At 33.0% G+C, this 22,282-nt stretch overlaps 1 protein-coding gene across 1 annotated transcript; it reads right to left on the bottom strand.

Annotated features, from left to right (window-relative positions):
* Positions 1 to 11,568: 11,568 nt before the first annotated feature.
* CLDN18 (claudin 18) lies at positions 11,569 to 18,553 on the bottom strand. Its single transcript, XM_026701111.2, has 5 exons — positions 18,334 to 18,553; positions 14,981 to 15,145; positions 13,773 to 13,884; positions 12,993 to 13,103; positions 11,569 to 11,704 (listed from the first exon to the last, which is right to left on the bottom strand). Exons 1-5 carry the CDS (start codon positions 18,551 to 18,553, stop codon positions 11,569 to 11,571), a joined length of 744 nt encoding a protein of 247 aa, XP_026556896.1.
* Between the last annotated feature and the right edge of the window lie 3,729 nt (positions 18,554 to 22,282).

Genomic DNA, 22,282 nt, shown 5'->3' with positions numbered 1-22,282 from the left:
CATTTTTGGTGTTTGTAAAATATCCAATGAAGTGGTGGCCCAGACCAGGCATACTTGTTTAATACATCTACAGCAGGGATGTCAATCTCGTGTCATCACGGCAGTATCACATGACGTATCAGCACTTTTTTCCCTTTTTCTCTACTGAGGCTAGCATGTGATGCATCCAGCCCACGGGCTGCGAGATTGACATCTCTGATCTGGAGGGCCTCAGATTGGGAAAAACTGATCTATTGTATATTTAAAAAGAGAATAAAAATGTGAATTAAAAAGAGAATAAAAAAGAGAATAAAAATAGGCTTCCAAAAATATGTTTCCTGTGTTAAAATATGTTAAGAATGTGCCCTGTAGAATTGCTTGAGCCATGGTGGTGCAGTGGTTAGAATGCAATACTGCAGGCTACTTCTGATGTGTTCTGGCTGCCTGCAATTTGGCAGTTTGAATGTCACTGGCTCAAGGTTGACTCAGCCTTCCACCCTTCCTAGGTCAGTAAAAAGGACCCAGATTGTTTAGGGCAACACGCTCATGCTGTAAATCCTTGGAAAGGGCTGTAAAGCACCATGAAGCGGTATATAAGTCTAAGTGCTATTGCTATTGCTTACACCTTGCAACTCCAGCTTTCTCGAGTGAGATGGAAAACCTGCATAAGAAAGTAATGAGAAGATGAGAAGAAATGAGATCTAAACAAATGCCTCATTTGAATCAAATCTTCAAATCAGATTTCTCAGCAATTCACGAAGTTAAGTGCTTGTCTAAAAAGAAAGTTAAGTGCTTGTCTAAAAAGAAAGGTTTGAAGTCCTTAATTAGAAGTTAAAATGTAAGTAGATATCAAGCATTTCTTCTTTTTTTGAAAACAGTTTTATTGGTTTTTTTAACAAACAAACAAAAACAGACAAAACATAAAAACATCAGCTCTCTTCCATACTTATATACAAACAGTGTGTCGGTTGGTTCATCAGTTTTGTGCATCCATTTCGTAGTCTCAGTTATGATTATGTTACATAATAGCTCTTATTTTCAATCCTAACTTATATATCTTCATATCATTGTTAAGAAAAATCATTTGACTATACTTTTATTCATTCATACTTTATGAGATAACTATAATTTAAGTAATTTATTCTATAACAAATCATATAATCATGCCAATTCTATCCTAAAAAAACACTTTATAGATATACTATCTAATAACAAAAGAAAAAGAAAAAACAAGAATATTCCTTATTATCTAAAATTCTAAGTATTCTATTGTCATATTTCATCATCTAACCATTGATAGAAAAGGTCCCAAATTTTATAAAATTGTTTATCTTCTTGCTCTCTGATTTCAAATGTCAATCTACTCAACTCAGCACATTCCAATATTTTCTTAATAATTTCTTCCTACGATGGAATTTTCTCATTTTTCCAATTTTTAGCAAATACAATTCTAGCCGCAGTTAATACATTTACAATCAAATATTTCAAATCTTTACTATATACATCTGGTAGAATTCCCAATAAAAAAAACTCCGGTTTCAAATCTATATGTTTCTTTGTCATTTTTTCCAGCCACATGCGGATTTTAGTCCAGTATTTTCTAGCGTCCTCACAAGTCCACCACATATGGTAATATGAGCCAGGTATCTGATGACATTTCCAACATTTTTCCGATTTATTCTTAAACATTCTTGCTATCCTTGTCGGGGGAAAATGCTACCTGTAAAACATCTTATACAAGTTTTCTTTATAAGCTGTAGACATTGTCATTTTATAATTTTGCAACCATAGTTTCTGCCATTTCTCTAAATCAATCCCATATCCAAAATTCCTCCCCCAAGCAATCATGGTTTCTTTAACTTGTTCTTCCTCTAGCTTAATTTCCAATAAATAACCATATAATTTTTTAATCACCTTTTCATCAGTACCCATCAAAATCTTATCTAAATCAGTCTGTTTATCATAAAATCCCTCTGTTTTGGAATCCTCATCATACCTTGAGTGTATTTGCACATATGAAAACCAATTCATCTTTATACCTTGTTCCTCTAGATTTTGTATCAATTTAAGTTCACCCTTTTCATCTAATAATTCCCCATATCTAACTGTTTGTTCCTTCTTGTAAATTATAGGATAAGAAAATGCTTCTATCGTCGATAACCAAACTGGAATTTTCAAATAACATTGTTTTTTTATCTTCTCCCAATTTAACCACAAAGACTCCCGTATATAATGTCTTCGAAAATAGCCCTGTGTCTTAGTTCCCTTGTACCATAGAAAAGCATGCCAACCCAACAACAGATCATGACCTTCTAATGTCAACAATCTAGTCTTCCTTAATGTTATCCATTCCTTGACCCACATCAAATTTGCAGCTTAAGATATCAAGCATTTCTTGAAAAAAGGAAAATAAGAAAATAACAAAGGAAGGCAAAAATCATACACATGGAATTCCAAATAAAATAAATCCAGTCAGCCTAATTAAGCTAGCTAACATATAATCCCCTTGAATAAAAACTTGAATTTTAGCCCGTGTTCAAAGTCCATTGCAAAGTAGATGTCTGGAAACAGGTAATCCAGGCCTCTTGTTCCTTGTCTCTCTTTTCCTGATTCTGAGACCTGAACTAATTTTTACAGAATATAGAGTTAAGTGAAATTGAGATTTTTGGGGGAGAGAAATGCTTTGCTTAATCAAGGAAAATGTTCCCTTTATATCATCTTGGGTATAGCAAGCAAATTTTTAAAAATGAGTGGTTAAATCCACCTTCTTAATGATTCTTGATGGGATGATAAAGACATTCAATTGTTTTCACTAATTGTGTCAAAGCATACATGGATTTATTTATACAGGAAAAAATTTTGGGAGAACAAAAGCCAAATTCCCATTTCTTTGAACTTTCATCATGTGTTCAACTTACTAAAGGCCTTTGTGAGCACCAGTGAACAATACCCATACACCCTTAATGCAACTATCTTGGTTCCTAGAAGTTTGTTGCAAGCAAGCAAAACTTTCTTTTGCAACAGGAATAGATTTATGGGTCAGAATGAAGGTTAAGTAAGAGCAGGAATGTGTTTTATCCAACACTGTTCATCTTTTTGGTTGACAGATACAACTGGATTTCACAAATCCTATGTCCTGTCAGAATACTACTAACATCTATTCTTATATTTCTTGCTTAGTTAATATTTTAGAATCAATTATAAAAGCTGGAAAAGTTATACTGCATTTTTATTACAAGATATGGGATTATATCCATGTTTCATAATACAATAGCAAAGCCATCATTTTCTACAAATCTGTGCAACCTCTGTTTTTGTTTGATAAATCACTCACATGGCATGAATTCCTGCAAAGCTTAGATATTACTACAATTTAACAATTACTATTAAATTGTAATTCAAGATTTGACATAAAGGAGAAATTACAAGTGTAATAATTATAAGAACTGTATGTAATTCAAGGTAACTGTAATTATTTAAATTTAATTTTTTGTTTCAGCCTTGCTTGTTTTTTGTTTTTTGTTTGCATGCCATTAAAGGACAAGCATAGCCTTCTTTTGAAACTATTACAAAAAGCCTTATGAGTTTATAAGATTATTCCACACTAGCTTTATTAACTTTACAAACAGATGAACAATTGTTATTGATGATGAGTAATGTCCGCACTTTGTAAGCATGAATGACGCTGTGATTCAAGAATTATGAATATATCAAATTGGCTAAATTAAATTTAAATAATAACAATACAATAATAATAATGCAAACACTCTTTCATATACAGATTTCCCAGGGAATGAGGCAGTACATTAATTAAATGCCACTGAGGGTCACAATATTCATTCCTTCAGATCAAAACAAATAAGTATGACACCTCTGAACACTAATTTCCAAACCAGAAAACAATACATAACAGATGTTAAAGAGACTGTGCTACACTACAGTTGATTAGAATAAAAAGCCAGATATTATCACTGGCTATCTCTCCTGAAACTGATGAACAAGATATTTTTTGACTAAGAAGCAACTCAATATGCATCAATTGTTCTGAGTTTCATAGTTGGATGCAACTTAATGATGAATGCGTAGAAATAATGCAGGTACATTCATTAATACTTAACAAGGATAATCCAAAACACTGAATCATCATCGATTACATCTGGAATGGTTTTTTTCAACTCTCAAGTTCAATCTTCCTTAATATGAAATATACAGGCAACCTGGAAGCTCAAATTCTGTAGCCTCCAGACCCTCCAGAGTGTCCTGGCAATATTCAGTGATAAATTACTATTGGTTAGCCATTTTAATAAGTTTTAGAAGGAGGAGATAAAGGAACTACCTGCCATTATTAAAATAGGATTTTAAAAATGCAGATTTACTGTCTTGATATCACTGTATAACCGGCTATGCCTTCTATGTCTCTTGAAGGCAAAAAATAAATAAAAGTGCCATCTTTGAGGAGAAAATATTAGAGGTTATTTATCTCCATGCATATAAGCTTTCATCTAGCCATTCATTCAATTAAACTAAAGAAATAATTTCTAAGTCAGGCTTTAAGTATGTAATGACAATTCTGGCAACCCAAAGATTTTTCACGCACTTGTACTGCCTGCCTTTTCAAATTAAGAAGCAACAAGCCAGCTTGGGATTTTCAGTCTTGTCAGATTGCATATACAATTTGTACAGAAGAAAGTAAAGTTCAAAAGTCAGGATGAAATGACTGAACCTCTTGTCCTTGTGCAATTCTGCAAACAGACCTTCCTGACTAGTTCCCGACATATTTCACCCTTGTCAGTAACCTTCCCTCCTGATTGTCCTTTGAATGATGAGGAAAGGGCCACAAAGAGGAAGCATGTACTCAGCTTGCTATTCAACTTGGGATGTGCTGAATTGATTCTTCATTCAGCTCATCAGTACTGAACAGCACTAAAACCAGTAATGCCATGTGAAATCTCTTTAACTGTGTGCTTGTCGACAACATGAGAGCCCACTCAAACCTTCTCAACTGGTAGTAACTTCCAGGTACAACAACTGTTTATTCATGAGACTTGAAGCTGGAAGGAGTGGAGGTGTAGTTTTTTTATTTGAAGATACACGTATATAACTGATAAAATCTACTAGGCAAGCATGATTAATTGCATGCCCTTGTAACTCCCTAAGTCTTCTCAGCAATGAACTTTCCAAACTCATTATGTATGTTGTTTGCAGGTTTTTCATTATGGATATTTGAGTCATTCTCACCTTTATTTAGGGATAATGTGTGCATGGATACTTTGAAAGATAACACTCATTTTACCAGAGAGAAATCATATAGAAATCTATAGTCAATAATATAATCACTAATATCAATTGTGAAATGATGCACATCTCAGTATTTGTTATGTTAAAAATATTTAAAAGAATAAGTTAACAGGACAATGTAACACAAATGAAAGTATATGAAAGTCACACCTTACATAAAAAGTCCAATCAGACATTTGATCTTTTTTGCCTATCAATGGCAGAGTGTACCTTTTATAGTATACTTGGCAAGTCGGTATTATCTACATTATAGCATCAATAAATCCCCATAAGCATTTTTGCTTTTGTTATGGATGCAACTTCTGTCCTTTAAACTAGCTTTTAAACTCACAAAAAGGGACAGGATCAGGAGGAAGCCTAAATTTGGTTGTGTTTGACTTAAACTAAAGGCAATTATTAGGATTTTTTATGTATTTAATATTTTTATCATCCTATTTTTGTTGCTTTATGAGCTGAACTGAGAACAGTTTGTGTTTGAACATTCAATACTGCAGCTTTTTAAAAATATATTAAAATTATTTCATATTCTTGGTGTATTATTCGCTCATAATGCATCTGAGAAAAGGAAGAAAGTAAAGAGAGTACAGACCTATAGAGCATGATAAATGTGTAAATCCATCACAGGCAATGATTTTTTTTAAAGTTCACATTAAAAGGAGGAAATTTATTTTTTAATCAAGTTGAATTGAGAAACAGGTACCCTGATAATTCTTTGGCACAAAGATTTGTTTGTAATGACATGAGACAACAAATTTAGCCTTCCCACAAGGGAAATAGAAATGAATAAAAGCTTAATCCAAACAGTTTTTTTTTCTTTTTGCCAAGATGAGACTTGAAAATAACCCAAGACAATGAAATCCTATTACCAGCATATACCACTGGGATTAGGGCAATTCTGTGCCCAATGTGAAGATGCATTTTATGAAAATAGGGATGTTCATATAGAATATGATTTGTACACATCCTTTATTAAATAATGTTCAGTAAATTGTTGTCTGGAATCTTCAGATTTGAACTAGTGTAAATCAGCAGACTTCCCCTATCCATGAATGTTGTAAGTCAAAAGAACAACGGCATACTGATTCTCTTTCTGAACAGAACAGAGAGAAAGTGGATGCTAAAAGTATGGAATCATACAAAACTCCAAGCAAATCACAAAACTGTATTCCTACAGTATTGCAGAAAAAAAAAACAGAACAACTTTGCATGTCTACTACTGGTTCAAACAGTGTTCTCCAAATTTGGGGAAAGGAAGCAAGTTATATTTGCATTAAGAAAGCAAAATAGGCTTTGTATGATTTAATTGACTCTTCTGTTTTGAGATGCTTATTTTTTCATTTCAGGGTTTTGCAGTATCTTTTCTTACTTTAAGAAAAATTAAACTAAAATGGCTGAGTGTGGTATATGGCCCAAGCCTCTGTTTCTGAACATGATCTGTATATGTCTGTGTTGTGGCTCCGGGCTTGGATTCAGCTCCTGTGACTGATATGAGTTCAAGTGAGGAGGTCATGGCAGAAAAATATGAGCCGGCCTGGCTTAGTGATTGGACTGATAACCAGGATGAGGAGATGGACATGACAAAGGACGACAGACCTGATGTATTAGAATTGTCAGGACCTTTGACCTCCTCTGGTTCCTTATCTGATCAACAGCCAGGAATGGCTGACAGGGAAGTTTTGAGAGAGTCTTCTAGTGGAGATGAGAACTTGGAAAATTTGTGGTTAAATGTAAAAAATAGAAGATGGTTGAGAAGGCAAAATCAGCTGGAGCGAATGAGGAGAGCGAGTCAGTAAATTAGCAGGTTGCCTCAATGAGTATAAAAGGACACAGCTGGGCTGGTACATTTTGCCAGGAACAAAATGACTATTTGAGTGAGGACGTTACAGCAAGAAGCTCAGACTGGAGATTTATTGCCAGGACTGGTTTGCCGGACAGAGTAAAGATTTATGCTGTGGTTTCTGCCAGCCGTTATCTTGTAAGACTTCTTTCCGTTTGATTTAATTGTGAAACGGCTGCTTTCTGTTTTGTTCATTTGAATTTTGAAGGGGAGTCATAACATGTCTGTATACAATTCTTCCAGTTGTTCAGTTGTAAAAAAATATCATTCATCTGTTGTACCAGTTAAAAATCTTTTAAAAAATCTACTTAGCAATCAGGTAAGTACAACAGGTACAACAAGTGAAACAATCTGTCTAATGGTGAAGGCACCAGACTAGAAATTGGGAGACTGAGAGTTCTAGCTCTGTCATAAGACACAAAGCTGGTTGGTGACTTTGGGCCAGTCACTTCCAGCCAAGAAAAAAGGCAAAATAAATTCTAAAAATCTTGCCAAGAAAACTGCATAAACTAGTCAGGCAGTTGATATGGATTGAAAGCAGGAAAGGAAAAAGGAAAACAGAAAAGGGGGAGGAGAAGGGAGGGAAGGAGAGGGGAAGAGAAAGGGAAAGGGAAAGGGAAGGGAAGGGAAAGGGAAAGGAAAGGAAAGGAAAGGAAAGGAAAGGAAAGGAAAGGAAAGGAAAGGAAAGAAGGAAGAAAAAAGACTAGACAAGCTGGAAGTTCCACTTAATTGTTGGGAAGTGTTTTAGTAACCTTTAAGAAGGGGAAATTGCCAGACTTCTCAGAATTGAGATTATTATTGGCACCTAGCAAGTGTGCCTGAGATTATCTCAATTGATGCCGTGGTAATTCTGTAGTGCTGCAGACAAAAAGTGTAAGCATGTTATCTCTTTCGTAACATCCTAGTGAATTGGGAGCACCATGCATACTGTAACTGGCTGAGTGCTCAGATTCTCAGTAGGCAGCTACTTAGAGCTGTCTATATGGGCAACAAATAAGTGAAGTATTAGTACAATATTTTAAAGGGTTATTACTGTATGTCAAGATGCAGCAGAAGCATTCCTATTGTTGAAATTGTTTCAGCCGCTTCAGATAAAGTCTAGGAAAACCATACTTCTACTGTCATCAACATATTTGTTTTCTAATGGGATCAAGAATCCTCATATTTTTTAATTGATAATACCAAATGCACTTGGATAAATAACGAATGCCAATACTTGGAATCCCAGTATTTGCATTGTATAAAGAACTTTATAGTAATTTCAATGGAAGACATGATGAACAAAAGCTCATTTTCTTCCCTTTCTATTGGAGTAGAAAATGCATGACTATAACAACAGTCACATTCACACAGACACAAAAATGTGCTGGTTTTAACTCAGAAAGAAGGAACACTAATACAAATTCTTAAACTAATTTAATAAACAAACATAGATTAACAACAAATTTTGAACATACAAAGTGACCTATATAATCAATTTTGTGAAAATAAGTCAATATGAGGTGTATTTATAAAATAATAGCAGATCCTATCAGTGTAGATCACTTGACTAAAGAACGTTAAATGACTGCCAGCATAGATTAACAACAAATTATATAATGCTAAACCATTACATAAGGCTAAACGCATGAGTTGGAATGAGTGTGACCATGCTTTGGACTCCCTAGATGGTTACAGAGTAACCTAGCAAAGTGGACTTATTTTTCCAATTTGTCCTTATTCTTTTATAAGGATCAGATATCATGGTTTACAACAAAATAAATTAACTCAATTTTATAATTGATGAAGTTGGATCGCTTTGAAATTAATTGGATAATTTGAAACAAACCATTTTTTCTGCTTTATCTAATGCAGTAAACTATGAGCAGGAGAAAGTGAAATTAAAATAGCAGTAACACTAGCTATACAAGATGCAGGAAGAAAAGGTCTTACATTAATTAATGCATGTTAAAAGGCTGCTACAAGATACTAAAAGATTAAAAGATACTAAAACAGTATTTCAAAAAGTATGCCTATATTTTCTAATATAATATACGATTTGTGTTGGATTATGGAAATGTTTTATTCCTTCAGTCCTTTATTCCTTCAAAGTTTCAACAGAGAATTTAACAGTACAGTTCTTTCTTCCTGGAACTTTTGTGGCCATCAAGGATTCACTTGTCTTGTTCTCCTTTGACAGACTTGAATATCATGTAACTTCTATGGAGTCACATACTGTCGACCTCTCTCACATCAAAAATCAGTGCAATGGAATAGATGATGGACACTCAGATTTCTAACTTCTTAAGGAAAATACTGTAAAATTTTCTTAATGTTATGAAAATAACAGAACTGCACAATTTTGGTATTAATTGTAAACACAAGAGATGGCAGTCAATATTTTTTGAATAATGGCAATAATGAAGTTTTTCATTAATAGGAATTGGAAAGCAAAATAGTAGCATTAACATTTATCAAATTAATAATTATTAAGATAATATTTATCAAAAGAATTTTAATTAGGTTACAATTCTATGCATGTTAAACAACTCACTGAACTCAAAAGATTTATTTTAATTATTTTATTTTTATATTTGACATGCATTTTTATTCTGTTATACTGAAAACTATTAGCTTTGGAAGAAAATTGATAATCATTAGAAATGAGTGAGAAATGGCCCATCAAAATGTCTGAATGCATATCTTGAACCCTCAGAAAGAAAGAAAAAACACAAGAACACTTAATCCAGTTTTAAAATTAAGTAATATAAAATAATGTTAAAAATGTATATTAGGAAAAAAAATAAACTCACAAAATATATTCTACTAAAATGCCTCCAAAATTATGTAGAAAAGGAAAACTGCACTTGAAAATATAAACATCAATACAAGTCTCTAGATTTCTTTGAAGTTTTGCTGATTACAAACATTTGCAATTTAATTCAAAAGAGAAATTTAGCAAAAAAAATAACCCACACACACATCCAAAATGATACAATTCTAGCAGGGGATAAAAAGATGATCTAATACCTAAGTTTGCTGTTCTCCATCTATAGCATCCTAAACAAGAAGATAAGATGGAGCAGACCAATGTTACCTTAGTAATGCACTTTCAAGACAATATGTGATACTAATGTTGCAAATTTATTTTGTCAGTATTCAAGTGTAAGAATGACAAGATGGTTGCATCATACAAAATGTGCCATGACTGAAAGTGTATTCAAAAATAAAGAAAAAACTTGCAATAAGTAAGCTACAATAATCAACATATTTTTATTATGCCACTGTTTTTTAAAGAGTGAATGAAATAAGAAGGAAAACACACTTGGACATATCTGCTGAAATAGAGCACTTTACAGTTTTAGACATATCTTGATAATCTGTTTGAACATTTCCCCAAATCATTCAAAATTCAATCCAAGTTAAGAAAATTATTTTATTTTAATTTCTACAAATAATATGTAACTTTAGAATTAATTAGGGTGAACATGAAGTAGGATTAATTGCTAAAAGGATATTTGTTTTAGCAATTAATCCTACTTCATGTTCACCCTAATTAATTCTAAAGTTACATATTATTTGTAGAAATTAAAATAAAATAATTTTCTTAACTTGGATTGAATTTTGAATGATTTGGGGAAATGTTCAAATAGATTATCAAGATATGTCTAAAACTGTAAAGTGTTTTTCAAATTTGGAAACTTTAAAATACATGGACTTCAACACCTAGAATTCCTTAGCCAGCATGGGAATTCTGCGAGTTGGTCCTTACATCTTAAAGTTCCCAAAACTTTAAAACTTTGACATGGGACTTGTTTTATCAATGGTTAACTAACAGAATCAGGGAGTAGAATCTAATAAGATTTAAAGATAATAAAAATTTGTATTGAAAATTTTATAAGATGGATAAACTAATTGTATTACCATTTTGCTATTATTACTGATATGTTTATTATGCTTATTATGATTAATGTTGATTAATATTGCATTTCTATTTAAATAATTGTCCAGACAACATGCTGTTCAGACAGATATGGAATTTTTATGTGATATTTTAAAAATGTATTAATAAAACATGTATTAAAAAAAAAAACTTTGAAAAACACTGCTATAAAGTCTCAAATAAACCTGAAAGAGATTCAATATTGTAAACTGCAATGATGTTCCAGTTTTTTACTATATAGTTACACCTATTTAAAATATAGAAAATGGGCAATGGAGTGTTTTAACTCTCTTTGAAAAGGAAGCAATTATTTGGGGGGGGAATAATCAATTAATTTCAAGTTTACCACGATATTTACAATAATAAAGCAAACATTAATAAACAAATGGAGAAGAGATTTCCAGCATCATAAGGGCAAACCTAAGAATAATTCAAAGAGAGGTCAGACGTGATATTAACACTTCACCTAGTTTGGATTAAAGGTAAAGTTTTAACAAGTAGAATGTGAAAACACATAATAACAGGACAATTTCTATACATAGTCATATTTTGAAGGGTAGGAACGTCTTCCTTCATCACTTTTGACAGTATTATTATCCATTACTGGAGTCTTCTTAGTTTCATAAGCAGATTTATATCCAGCAGACTTGTAGGAGACTGCCTTGTAACTGAAAGAAAAGTAAATCAATGTGTCATTTAGTGGAAGTGGGAGGTAATGGGCTATCCTTGAGGTATCTGCACTGTTCTTTTCAATATAGTTCTCTACACCTATAAATATCCAGTGTCTACATAACTAATATAATGGCCCTCTGTTGGCCTCCCAAGATAAACCATATAGGAATTACAACCAGATGATCTAACTCTACTGTATTGCTAACTACCTCTACAGAATCTTGCACATCTGAAAGTACATTTCTCTCCACCCATTTCCTGTAGAGCAAGGAAGCGTATGAGTGTCCAGTTACAAACTAAGCTGTCTCTTATCTGCCCATTCCTTGGCAGCATCTCGTTGCCCAGTTTCCCAAGGTCTTTCTTACTTACCATTATACTCTCTCAATTACAATGAATTAAAACTCTGTCAATGTTGTGCATCTATTTAGAACTAGTCAAACAATCATCTCCATCCAACTGAGAGACTCCACACTAAATCACAGTTTCTCCCGTCCTTGTTCATGGGCTTGAGCAACAATGCCATTACCAAGTAGCTACTCACTACTTTAATTTTCTCACATTTGTCCAACATAACATTGCTCCAAGCATTACATGGAAATGAAAAACAGCCAATGAAAATAACAAAATGTTCTATACATCAGAATGATAATCAACTGGAAAATGAAGGGAGAATGTCTCTTTGGAGCTTTGCAGGCTTTACAGGGAATAGGTAGCTTAACCACATAAAATCAAGCTTCATCACTAAAGATCTGATCTTATTGTGGGAGAAATTTGCATGCCTAAAACTTCATTTCTATAAGCAAAGTCACAATTCAGCAGTAGAATGGGTTATTTGCCTTGAATTACATTTGAAAACATATTAATAACCTATTCTTTTCCCCCCATTAAATGTAACTTTCTAGGAGTTTACAAGTATTTCTATTAGTACTTCATACTAGTACTAATAACTACTACTAAGCTACATAAAGGTATACTTTTTAATATAAAAGTTGGCCTTTACTGGATATCTACTAAAGAAGTCAACTAGAAGAGAAAAGGTAATATACAAACAACTAATACTAAAACAAATTCATGTTGTATTTTTTCCAGAACTGTCATTTAACTGTCTTGATTATCTACTGCTTCTGATTTTAAATGTTGTTTGTTGATTGTTATTGCTGACAACTATTTTTTCTCATCTTTCTTAGAAGTGGCTCATAATTTTTTTTTAAAAGGTAGAATAAGTGAAATCTTCCATTGTCCTTCATCATACAACATTGTTTACATATAAGACTAGGTACTCACTGGGTCTCCTCAGGTACCAGTCCTCGGCAAGCAATACACATCATAATGCCTCCCACAAAGGCCAGGCCTCCAGCAACCCATCCCACAAAAAGAGCAGCACCGAATGTGTATCTGCAAAAGGAAGAGAAAGGCGGGACTTAATTTTCTGAGTAAACTGGGCCAGATTAAATTTATTCTGGATTAATTCCACTGAAATCAGATGGGCTTAAACTAATTTTTCCTACTAGCTGCCATATGACTAAAGCGGTCTCACTGCCCATTGCATGGTTTGCAGCTCCTGATTAACTTGGATGCGATTCCCAGAAACTCTCTCCCCAAATGCTATCAAATTATAATTTCTAACATGAGAGGCAAACAATTACATATATTAATCATGTTAATGGGAATTATTTATTTATTTATATTCATATTTATTTATTTATTTCTTCATTTCTTCATTTATTTGATGTATAGGGCTTCAGAACTCAAGCATTGACTCTGGGCAACATATAAGAGAAAAAAAAGTTATCATGGACTACTTAATAAAAGCTCAATATATAAAATATAAAATGATGATCAAAAAGCACTGCCTTCACTTAGTAGATCAATTATAATTTTGCTTTGGAAATTTCATTTATCTGATTGTAGTCCTGATTGCAGCTCTTCCTCCTGTTCCTCAAGGTTATTCTCACAGCCCATTACATGGAGAGAAAAAAGATTATTAAAATGAGCTTACTATTTCAGTGCTGATATTAGGAAAACAGCAACATTCTCCTCCTAAGCACTACGGACTGAAATTACCTTACTTGAAGTGATGGCATCATTCCTGGCTGGTACATATTAGCTGTTGACATCCAGTAGTCTGTGACAAGCATGTTGGCGAAAACAGATACTCCACAGATAGCACAGATACCTATCAAAAAAGAACAGAGATTTTTAGTATCAGACCCAATGAGTCTGAAATTCATCAAAACGTTAAAAACTTTTAAAATTTACTATGTAATTACAAGCAGGTCAATATTATGATCATGCAACTGGTTTTTTTTTTTACCTCGACTTACCACTTATCAGATTTAAACTCTACTTCTCAGGAAATATGCTAACATAATTTATTTTTAGTAAGTTTACTTCACTGTAATGTTCATGAAGTTTAAGAATATTATTGCTATGATTCCTATACTCTATCCTCAAATCATGATCATCTATTGCTAGGAAGGAACAGTGATCAATTATCTTCATGCTCTGTTTATGAGAGTCCCAGGAGCTTTTCCTTATCTGTTGCTGAATTGGGTACTGATGTCTAGACAAACTGTAGATCCAATCCGGCAAGGAACACTTTGTTTCAGTTTACAACACAAGTGAATGAAAAGATGCTTGGTTCACTGGATTCCTAATTATACACTATACATTGAAATACTACATAGGTGCAAATGCAGGTGTCCTTGTCCATCAGTACCATTACCCTGAGTTTTTCCAGAAACCAAATATTAAATTATTGTTCCCCTCTGATCTGTGTTAGTCAAACTGGACCTAAAATATATCATCCAGTACTGGCCACAACAATTTAGGAAAGACGTTGATAACTGGAATGTGTTCAAAGGGTATCAACTAAGAAGAATTCAAGAAAATATTCAGTCTTCAAATACTGAAGGGCTATCATGCACAAGATGGACAAAATTGTACAGGTTTGTTATTTCCAAAAGGAAAAAAATGAAACAATGGACTTGCATTAAAAAAAAAAAAAAGTAAATTTGGGCTGCACATCAGGACATTTTATTTCCTAAGAAGCTATTCAATAGTGAATGAGCCTATTTGAACTGAATATGAGAAATGTAATCTGCTAGTGTAGGTTTATCAGAACCATATGCAATTTTTAGTGATTGGGAAGTGGTAGGGATGTGGTCAACTAACAGTTCTTGACACTTGTAACTTTTTAAAATGTTCTCCACTTTTTAATTTCAAACATTTCTTTAAAAATAGATGACATCTATATAAACTCTCTAACTCACCAGATACAATGCACATGACTCCTGCAGCCAAAGTCATGCTTGCCTTAGCAGAGTCTTCCATGTTGCCCATCCGTAAACATTTCAGAGAAAATGTAGCCACCAGGAGACCAAAAGCACCCAGCACAATGCCCACGATCATCAGTGCTCTTACAGCTTGAAGCATCGCTGTCAAAAAGAGGAAAAAATAGAGAGAAAGATGGGAAAAAAATGCCTCATGTGAATGGATACAGGAAAACATTGTTCATAACTATGTATATAACAATGAAGTAATCTGGCTCTCAGCCACAGTTTTTTCCCCATAGACTCGGGACTGGTAGGAAATATTGGAGAGAAAGCTAAATGATCAGTTTGCTAAAAGGACATTAATATTGAGGGTTTTCAGGAAAAAAAGAGTAGATAAATTCATGAAAACTATTTGCTGTTATAATCTCCAGGAGCCTTTTTTCAATAAATGCTGCTGGTAGGCTGACAATCAGAATTGAATTATCTGAAAAAGTTTGTTTATTTAATTATCAAATTTATATCGCTCCCTCCATCTCACAAACAGTATCTGTGGGTGGTGTATAGCAAAAAAGGTACAAAAGAATAAACATGTCAAAAGTCATATTTTTTAATTAAAAAAGCACACACAAGAGACTTGTGTATCTAGAAGTATCTGAATATTGATTTCCTGGAAATATCTGCCATAGCCATAATAGTCAGCAGCTAGATGTTGATCTAGGTTGAAATTTAGGCAAAGCTAGTATAAAATTTCCACAGGAAAGAAGTAAATAGCTGGACTTATAAAGCAAATGCCAAATCTTTTTCAAAAAAGTTCACAGTGTCTTTTCATATGTATCCATTTTTCCTGGTAGAACAACAGTTAGATTGTAAGCCTGTACGTGTGTCTCTTATCAGTTCTATGTTTGCATGTAGCACCTGGATCCTGAAATGTCCCTCAAATTTTGTTATTGTCCTTTTCCAACTTGTAGTAACCTGGAGTAACCATATTAGGAGTCTTATATTCATATCATCCTTACTTCTCTCTTCTAAAAAAACCAAATTATTTGGTGATTGAATGATCATTTGCATAATGTTATATCTGTATTAATATTTCAGTTGTCCAGGGCTGGAACCTGAAGTGCTGTAAAGGCAACAACCAATCCTTTGAATTCTACTGAAGCCAATTAGTAACCAGTACAATTCTCAAATGAAAATGTTCTGCATCTAGCAAGCACATAGGAAACCCATGCAGGTATAAATCCAGTACATGTTCCTTCCATATTTTCAATTTAACAGGTATTTTGCTATTCTATTCCTGACCTTGGAGATCTTGCCATTAGTCTCTAATTTGTAAAAGCCCTAATCTCTTTCTAGCATAAAAATCAGGGGTATATACCTCACAAGTTTCAGCTATTGTACCGTTACTGTTAATACTGCCCAGTAAAAAGCATGTTCTGGCCTATTGCTTCCATATACTGGAAAAGAAGCAAAAAAAATCTACTGTTTTGCTCCTCTTCTAATCCAGTTTTGGACTGTTCTACCATACTATAGTCCTGCATATAGTTAATTAAGGGGGAAATCTCATTACAAGCATCGAATCCTAGTTCTGTAAATACATGTACTATAGATTCAGAAATAAAATATATCCAAATAAGAACGAAAAAAAAGTTTGTTGGCATTTTGTTAATCACTAGATGAGTCGCATGTTTATGTGCTACTTTTTCAAAATTATATTGTGTAAATTTTTTGTTATGAACAGAATTTAGTTCAGTTTGGATTGACTTCCTTTCTTCTTTCCTATTGCTTCAGCAACAATTCAATATTTAAAATTAATAGAAGGCCAGAGTTATATTTCCATAGGTTGGAAATATTGAAATGATGACTCTAGTAAATCTGGAAGGCATATTTATCAAGAACTCATATTATTTCTGTTGTTCCTGTTATAAAAGATCTTCACTGTTGATTTATTTGTCCTTTCTCCCAAGACACAAGAAAATTTATACCACTCATTTGCCACAGATAACTTCTAATTCCTCAGTGCCTACAGTAATACAATAGTTTATTTCCTTTTAATAATTATTATAAGTATTGTAACATTATTGTAAACAACTGATTAAAGTTGTTACTTTTTACATGGAATTACATAAGAAATAAACTATATTGTATACAGATGGTGTAGTTGTTTAATAATTATTATTTAGAAGTATGCTTGAAACCAAAATGATGTATTCCTGCATATATTGATATTCCCTCTCTGCCACTTCTAAACTCATTTTGTGATACCAATGTATAATATTTTGTGGGGTTTGTATTCTTTTCAATAAATAGGGCTGTGATGAATTTCAGAATAATTGTTTATAGAAATGTTTACTGAAAAACTATTAAATCTAAAAATGTATTTTAAAAAAGAATGTATACAACATTTGTTAGTAAATTAAATCCCTAGCATTTCAGTCTAGCTCAGAACTACTTTATTCATCATACTCCTATCCAATGATTCCAAGTATACACTATCTTTCTGATGTTGAAACATCCAGAAAATAATAAATAAATAAAAACATTTAGTAATGTGAAAAAAATATATCATACTAAAATCAAATAATGGTTTTACCAATTATGTTAACATTCTTAATGAGTATCATTGGCTGACAATACTTTATACTATAAAATTCTAGAACAATAAAAAAAGAACATGTGTGCCATTCGAAGAAAAAAACATGCCAGACAAAACAAACTTTTAACATACTAATAGATATGTTTCATTGAACTTTTTCTAAAAGTTTATCAATCTCAGAATTGTTTTATAATGTGCAAGGTATTTGCAAAAGTCAAATGTTAGATCAAGTTCTTTTTTCATAACTGGTGTGTGTACATCTAACTTCCGTCAAGTACATACGCTCATGAGTTAGGCACAATATGGGAAATTCTGATAAAAATTTAGAAATTTTAAATAAATTAAATGACATTGTTTTATTCTCTAATATTTTAAGGTCAGCAATCTACTTTTTCATAGTGGAAAATATCAGATTGTCCTGTGGGGGAAAAAAGTTGATGCCTTTTATTCAGATCAATAAATAATGAATAAGTATATATTAAATTAGTATTGACATAACAGATAAAAAACTCAGTAAGAAAACTAAGAACTTTAAAGCAATTTCAATTTTTTTCCCTTTGTAATAGTAACAAGTTTTAAACATTAGTATTTTCTATCTGCTACTTTTGTAATGATAATATCCTTATAAGTAGACATATCTTCTTACTGTAGTCAATATAATCCCCATTTATATAGGCAAGCTGTTTAAAATATTGTATTTGTCAGATTACAAAAAACATTTGCTTTTATTTTATGTCTGTGGTAGATTTGGCCATACCTGGAAGCCCAAGAATTGTATAATAAGGCCGACACTCAGTAAGACCCGAACTCTGACTCACACAAGTCCTCCAAAGGCCTTGATACAGGAATAACGATGTCACTGGGTTATTGTATAAATCCTGAGTGCTCCATGGATCCATCGCTGTGGCCACAATACAGCCCGCAAACCCAAGGGCTCCGACACAAAAGCCCATCACTTGGCAAATTGTGGTAGACATATTTCCTTCTGCTACCAAGCTTAAGGTAATGCCAAAGTCCCCTTCACTGCACTAGCAAATTGTGATTGTGGCAAGCCCTTATCAAATGGTTTCTATTAATAAGTTTTGTTTGCTGAACCTGCTGTTACAAGATAAAGCAGTTTCATTCCTGATGAATGTGTTGGGTGTCTCAAGCTGGTGGCATTAGACTAGAAACTAGAATTTTTCTTCCTAGTTCGTTCAATAGTCCATCTAGATCAACTTTCTCTGATAAAGTGTTTCGTAGATTCATCATACATACACATATTGAATTGTTTTGTTTAACTTTGCATACAATATGAGTCTGACGCATCATGAATTAGATTATTATGGAAGAAGAGATAAGAACAATATATTTATCCTAATTTTCAACATAATGATCTTTCTCTATAATGTTATTAAAACGTAGTTTTGTTTTGCTTTATTTTACTTTTATAAAGCACAGTAATTTAATATTATTCCCATGTTAATTGAGCAAAGTGTAATGCTTCATTTTAAAAGCTTTTCAATGTTTCCTCCCATATTGGTTTACTCACATTTTGAAACCAGCATTCAAAACCTTACAAACATTCCATCCCTGTGAAAGAAATTTGGCTGGTCAGCCTGATAGAAAGAGCAATTTTAAAGCAAAGATAGGGGAAACCTCGTTAACTAATTGCTTTTTTAAAGTTTTAAATTATTTATTTTCCAAGGCCTTCACTTAACTTTTCCACTGAATTTACAAAATAATCTGCAATTAGATGCTAGACCTTAGCATTTTTACCAAACCCAATATATTTTTAATGTTCCCTGCTGCTTCTATTCATTTCTGTTCCTAATATTGTGTCCGTGATTAGAATTGCCCTGAAAGAGTTTTCATTCTTTGTGTACTGTTGTAACTATTCAAATTAAATTAAATTATCAAGTACCTAATTAAACATTAATAATAAAAACAATGGGAGAGATGACTTTGAGTCAGCATCGATTCCTGGCAACTTCCTGGATAAGTTTCTGCAGTTTTCTTGACAAGACTTTTTGGAATTGGTTTGCTGTTGCCTTCTTCTTAGGGCTGAGCAATAGTAACTATCTGAAGATCACCTAGCTGGTTTTGTAACTCTTAGGCTTAGCACCTTAACCACTACACTAAACTGGCTCTTCAGAAACAATTGTACCTGTTGATTACTTGATTCATTCAAATGAGACAATATCTTACCCCAAGGTTACCCCAAACTAGCTCTCTTCTAGACGTATTTGATCTCTTCCAATTCTTACCCAGAATACCTGCTAAATAACTTAGGCTGACAAACATTTGACTGGGGCAAAGTCACCCAAGGAGAGAGTTGATTTGAAATGAGTCTTTGGAATCCAAACTAAAGAAATTTAACATATAAAATCATCAGAGAATTGCCATAGTAGCTCAGCCATATTATGGTAGTAATAATAACTGAATGTATTATGACTCTATTCTCCATATTTATAAACCATGTTTTATACAGCACTGGGAAATGACTTTCAGGTATTTCTTTCTTATGTTTGTGTGATTTTTCAAGAAAGATCTTAGAATTATTTTTCTGTCCAGTAGAGGAATTTTCAGAGGAATTTCAATGCCAATGTCATGTAACTGGAGCATAAAAGATATGCATAACTGTAGAATTTGTCCATAAATATAGGTTTATGAAACCATAAATGAATTACCAACACATCATATGATATTGGTTTGAATAAGAAATTCTCCCACCTGTATTGAGGAAGAAAAACTTTATATAATCACTTCTTTTTTAAAAAAAAACATAAGGACTATGAGAATTTGGACATGAATTCTATTTTTTCTCCATAGTAATAGCTCAAAGGTGATATAAAACTGCTTTGAGGTGAGTTAAACAGCTACATCATCATCACCCCTTGGATTTCAGCTCATCAGTTCTCTAGTGCTTCAACTTTAACCTAGAAACAAATCCAGCTTTTATCTAATACGGTATCTTTATTTGCTACAGACACAATCAATACAATATTTTTGTTGTGAACGGATGAAAAGCTATGATTAGGTTTTATAGGGAAATTATTATGCATAGACCATTGAATAAACATGTGCGAAAAATAGTCCAGAAGGCTAGGGCAATCCAATGATGCATGAAACCAGAGACTGGGTGTTTATAATTGTGATACATAAATACATAACTTGTTTTATTTGGCTGCTGTTTTTAACTGTTGTGAGCCAACCAGAATTATTTAGGTGAGATGGTCAGTCACTGAATAAATGCATGAATCTAGTAAAATAACACTGGATCCTCTTATCATTCACAAATGAACCATTGTCAGGTCTTAAGCTTCTTCTTTTTTTGCATATATCTTTGATTAAATGGTTATGTGAGAGTTATTTAAAATTAAATACCATGTAAGAGGAATGATGGAGCAACCCCACTACATAGTTCTTAATCTTGTCTTTCACTAGATCTAGTTAAAATGTTAAATCATGTGAGAATCAATCAATCTTGGTTTTAAAAAAATGCTGCTATAAATTCTAGAAGGAGAACTCAATACGGACATATATAATGTACATAGCTACTGTATTTTTTTAAGGTAGGAAGTTTGAGAGCTATTTGGAATTTTGAGAGTATGTGATGAATATAACCAAAAAATGGTGACCATCCAGCTTAGTCAATCAAAACTTGTATTTATCAGAAGGCAGTTTTAGTGTTTATGAATACTTTCTGTGAATTAGTATTTGTTACAAAATAACATAAATTATATGAAAGGCAGTCCAAAAGCTTATGGAAAACCTAACTAAGATGGTGTTGATGAATAACCCCATGTGAAAACCTAATCAATAGGGAATTTAGTTATGGGGAATCACACAGGTCTAAAATAATATAATACATTGTGCTAACACCCTAACCCTATCCAGCAACAGTGGGTGAGTGACTAGCACTATCATCCCAAGGAGATATAGTCTAAATTTTTTTGTGTAAACTAAAAATATTTTTCAGAAGACAATCCTACTGTTTAAATGTCTGTTGCCAAACATTAGACTCTGTCTCTGTGCTTTATTGGAAGGAAGAAGGCACAGAAACAAATTCTCCTTTCAATTTTGAAGGTGGAAAGGATTCATCTTAACTTTTAATTAATTTTAATTTGGTATTGAAATTTGGTGAAAAACTGTAAATAATATTACACACAGTTCAGACTGGACTTGGAAAGAGGCTGTGGAAGAGCTGCAGGTGTGGCCCGTGTATCCTCCAGCCTTATACTGTAATAGTATCACAGGAGGAAGATGTTCAATAAGGGGATGCTCATTTGATATTATCATCGTTTTGCTGAGACAATTATATGTCTTTGTGATCAAATTTAACATAAAGTTGTTTCCTACATTAAATAGGCATTGTGTAGAGTTCAAGCATATTATCTGTAAAAATTATTATTAGAAGAGAGTGACAATTAAGTAACCAGCTACTCTACATCTTCAGTTCCAATTAATAACTTATAGAAAGAGGGATGGTGGATGTGTCCCATTATGAGGTTATCCTCACAGATAGGAATTGTTCTGGATCCTGCGGCAGTTACTGTGCTGTACATTCAAATTCATATAGCGTGTTCTTTGTCAGAAAACCACACCCTAATCCAGTTTCAGCAACCCACACCTTTTTTATCAGCCCATTTGTCAGACAAACAGGTCTTTGATACTAATCACTGCACCTACTGGTACATTTCAATGTTATCATGGCTGCTTCTAGA

The sequence above is a fragment of the Pseudonaja textilis genome, chromosome 4 (genome assembly GCF_049901715.1).
Source record: "Pseudonaja textilis isolate UNSWEBS1 chromosome 4, rPseTex1.2, whole genome shotgun sequence".
In the NCBI taxonomy this organism is placed as follows: Eukaryota; Metazoa; Chordata; class Lepidosauria; order Squamata; family Elapidae; genus Pseudonaja; species Pseudonaja textilis.
The sequence above is the reverse complement of the archived record's forward strand: the minus strand, read 5'-3'. Positions and strand labels throughout refer to the sequence as shown.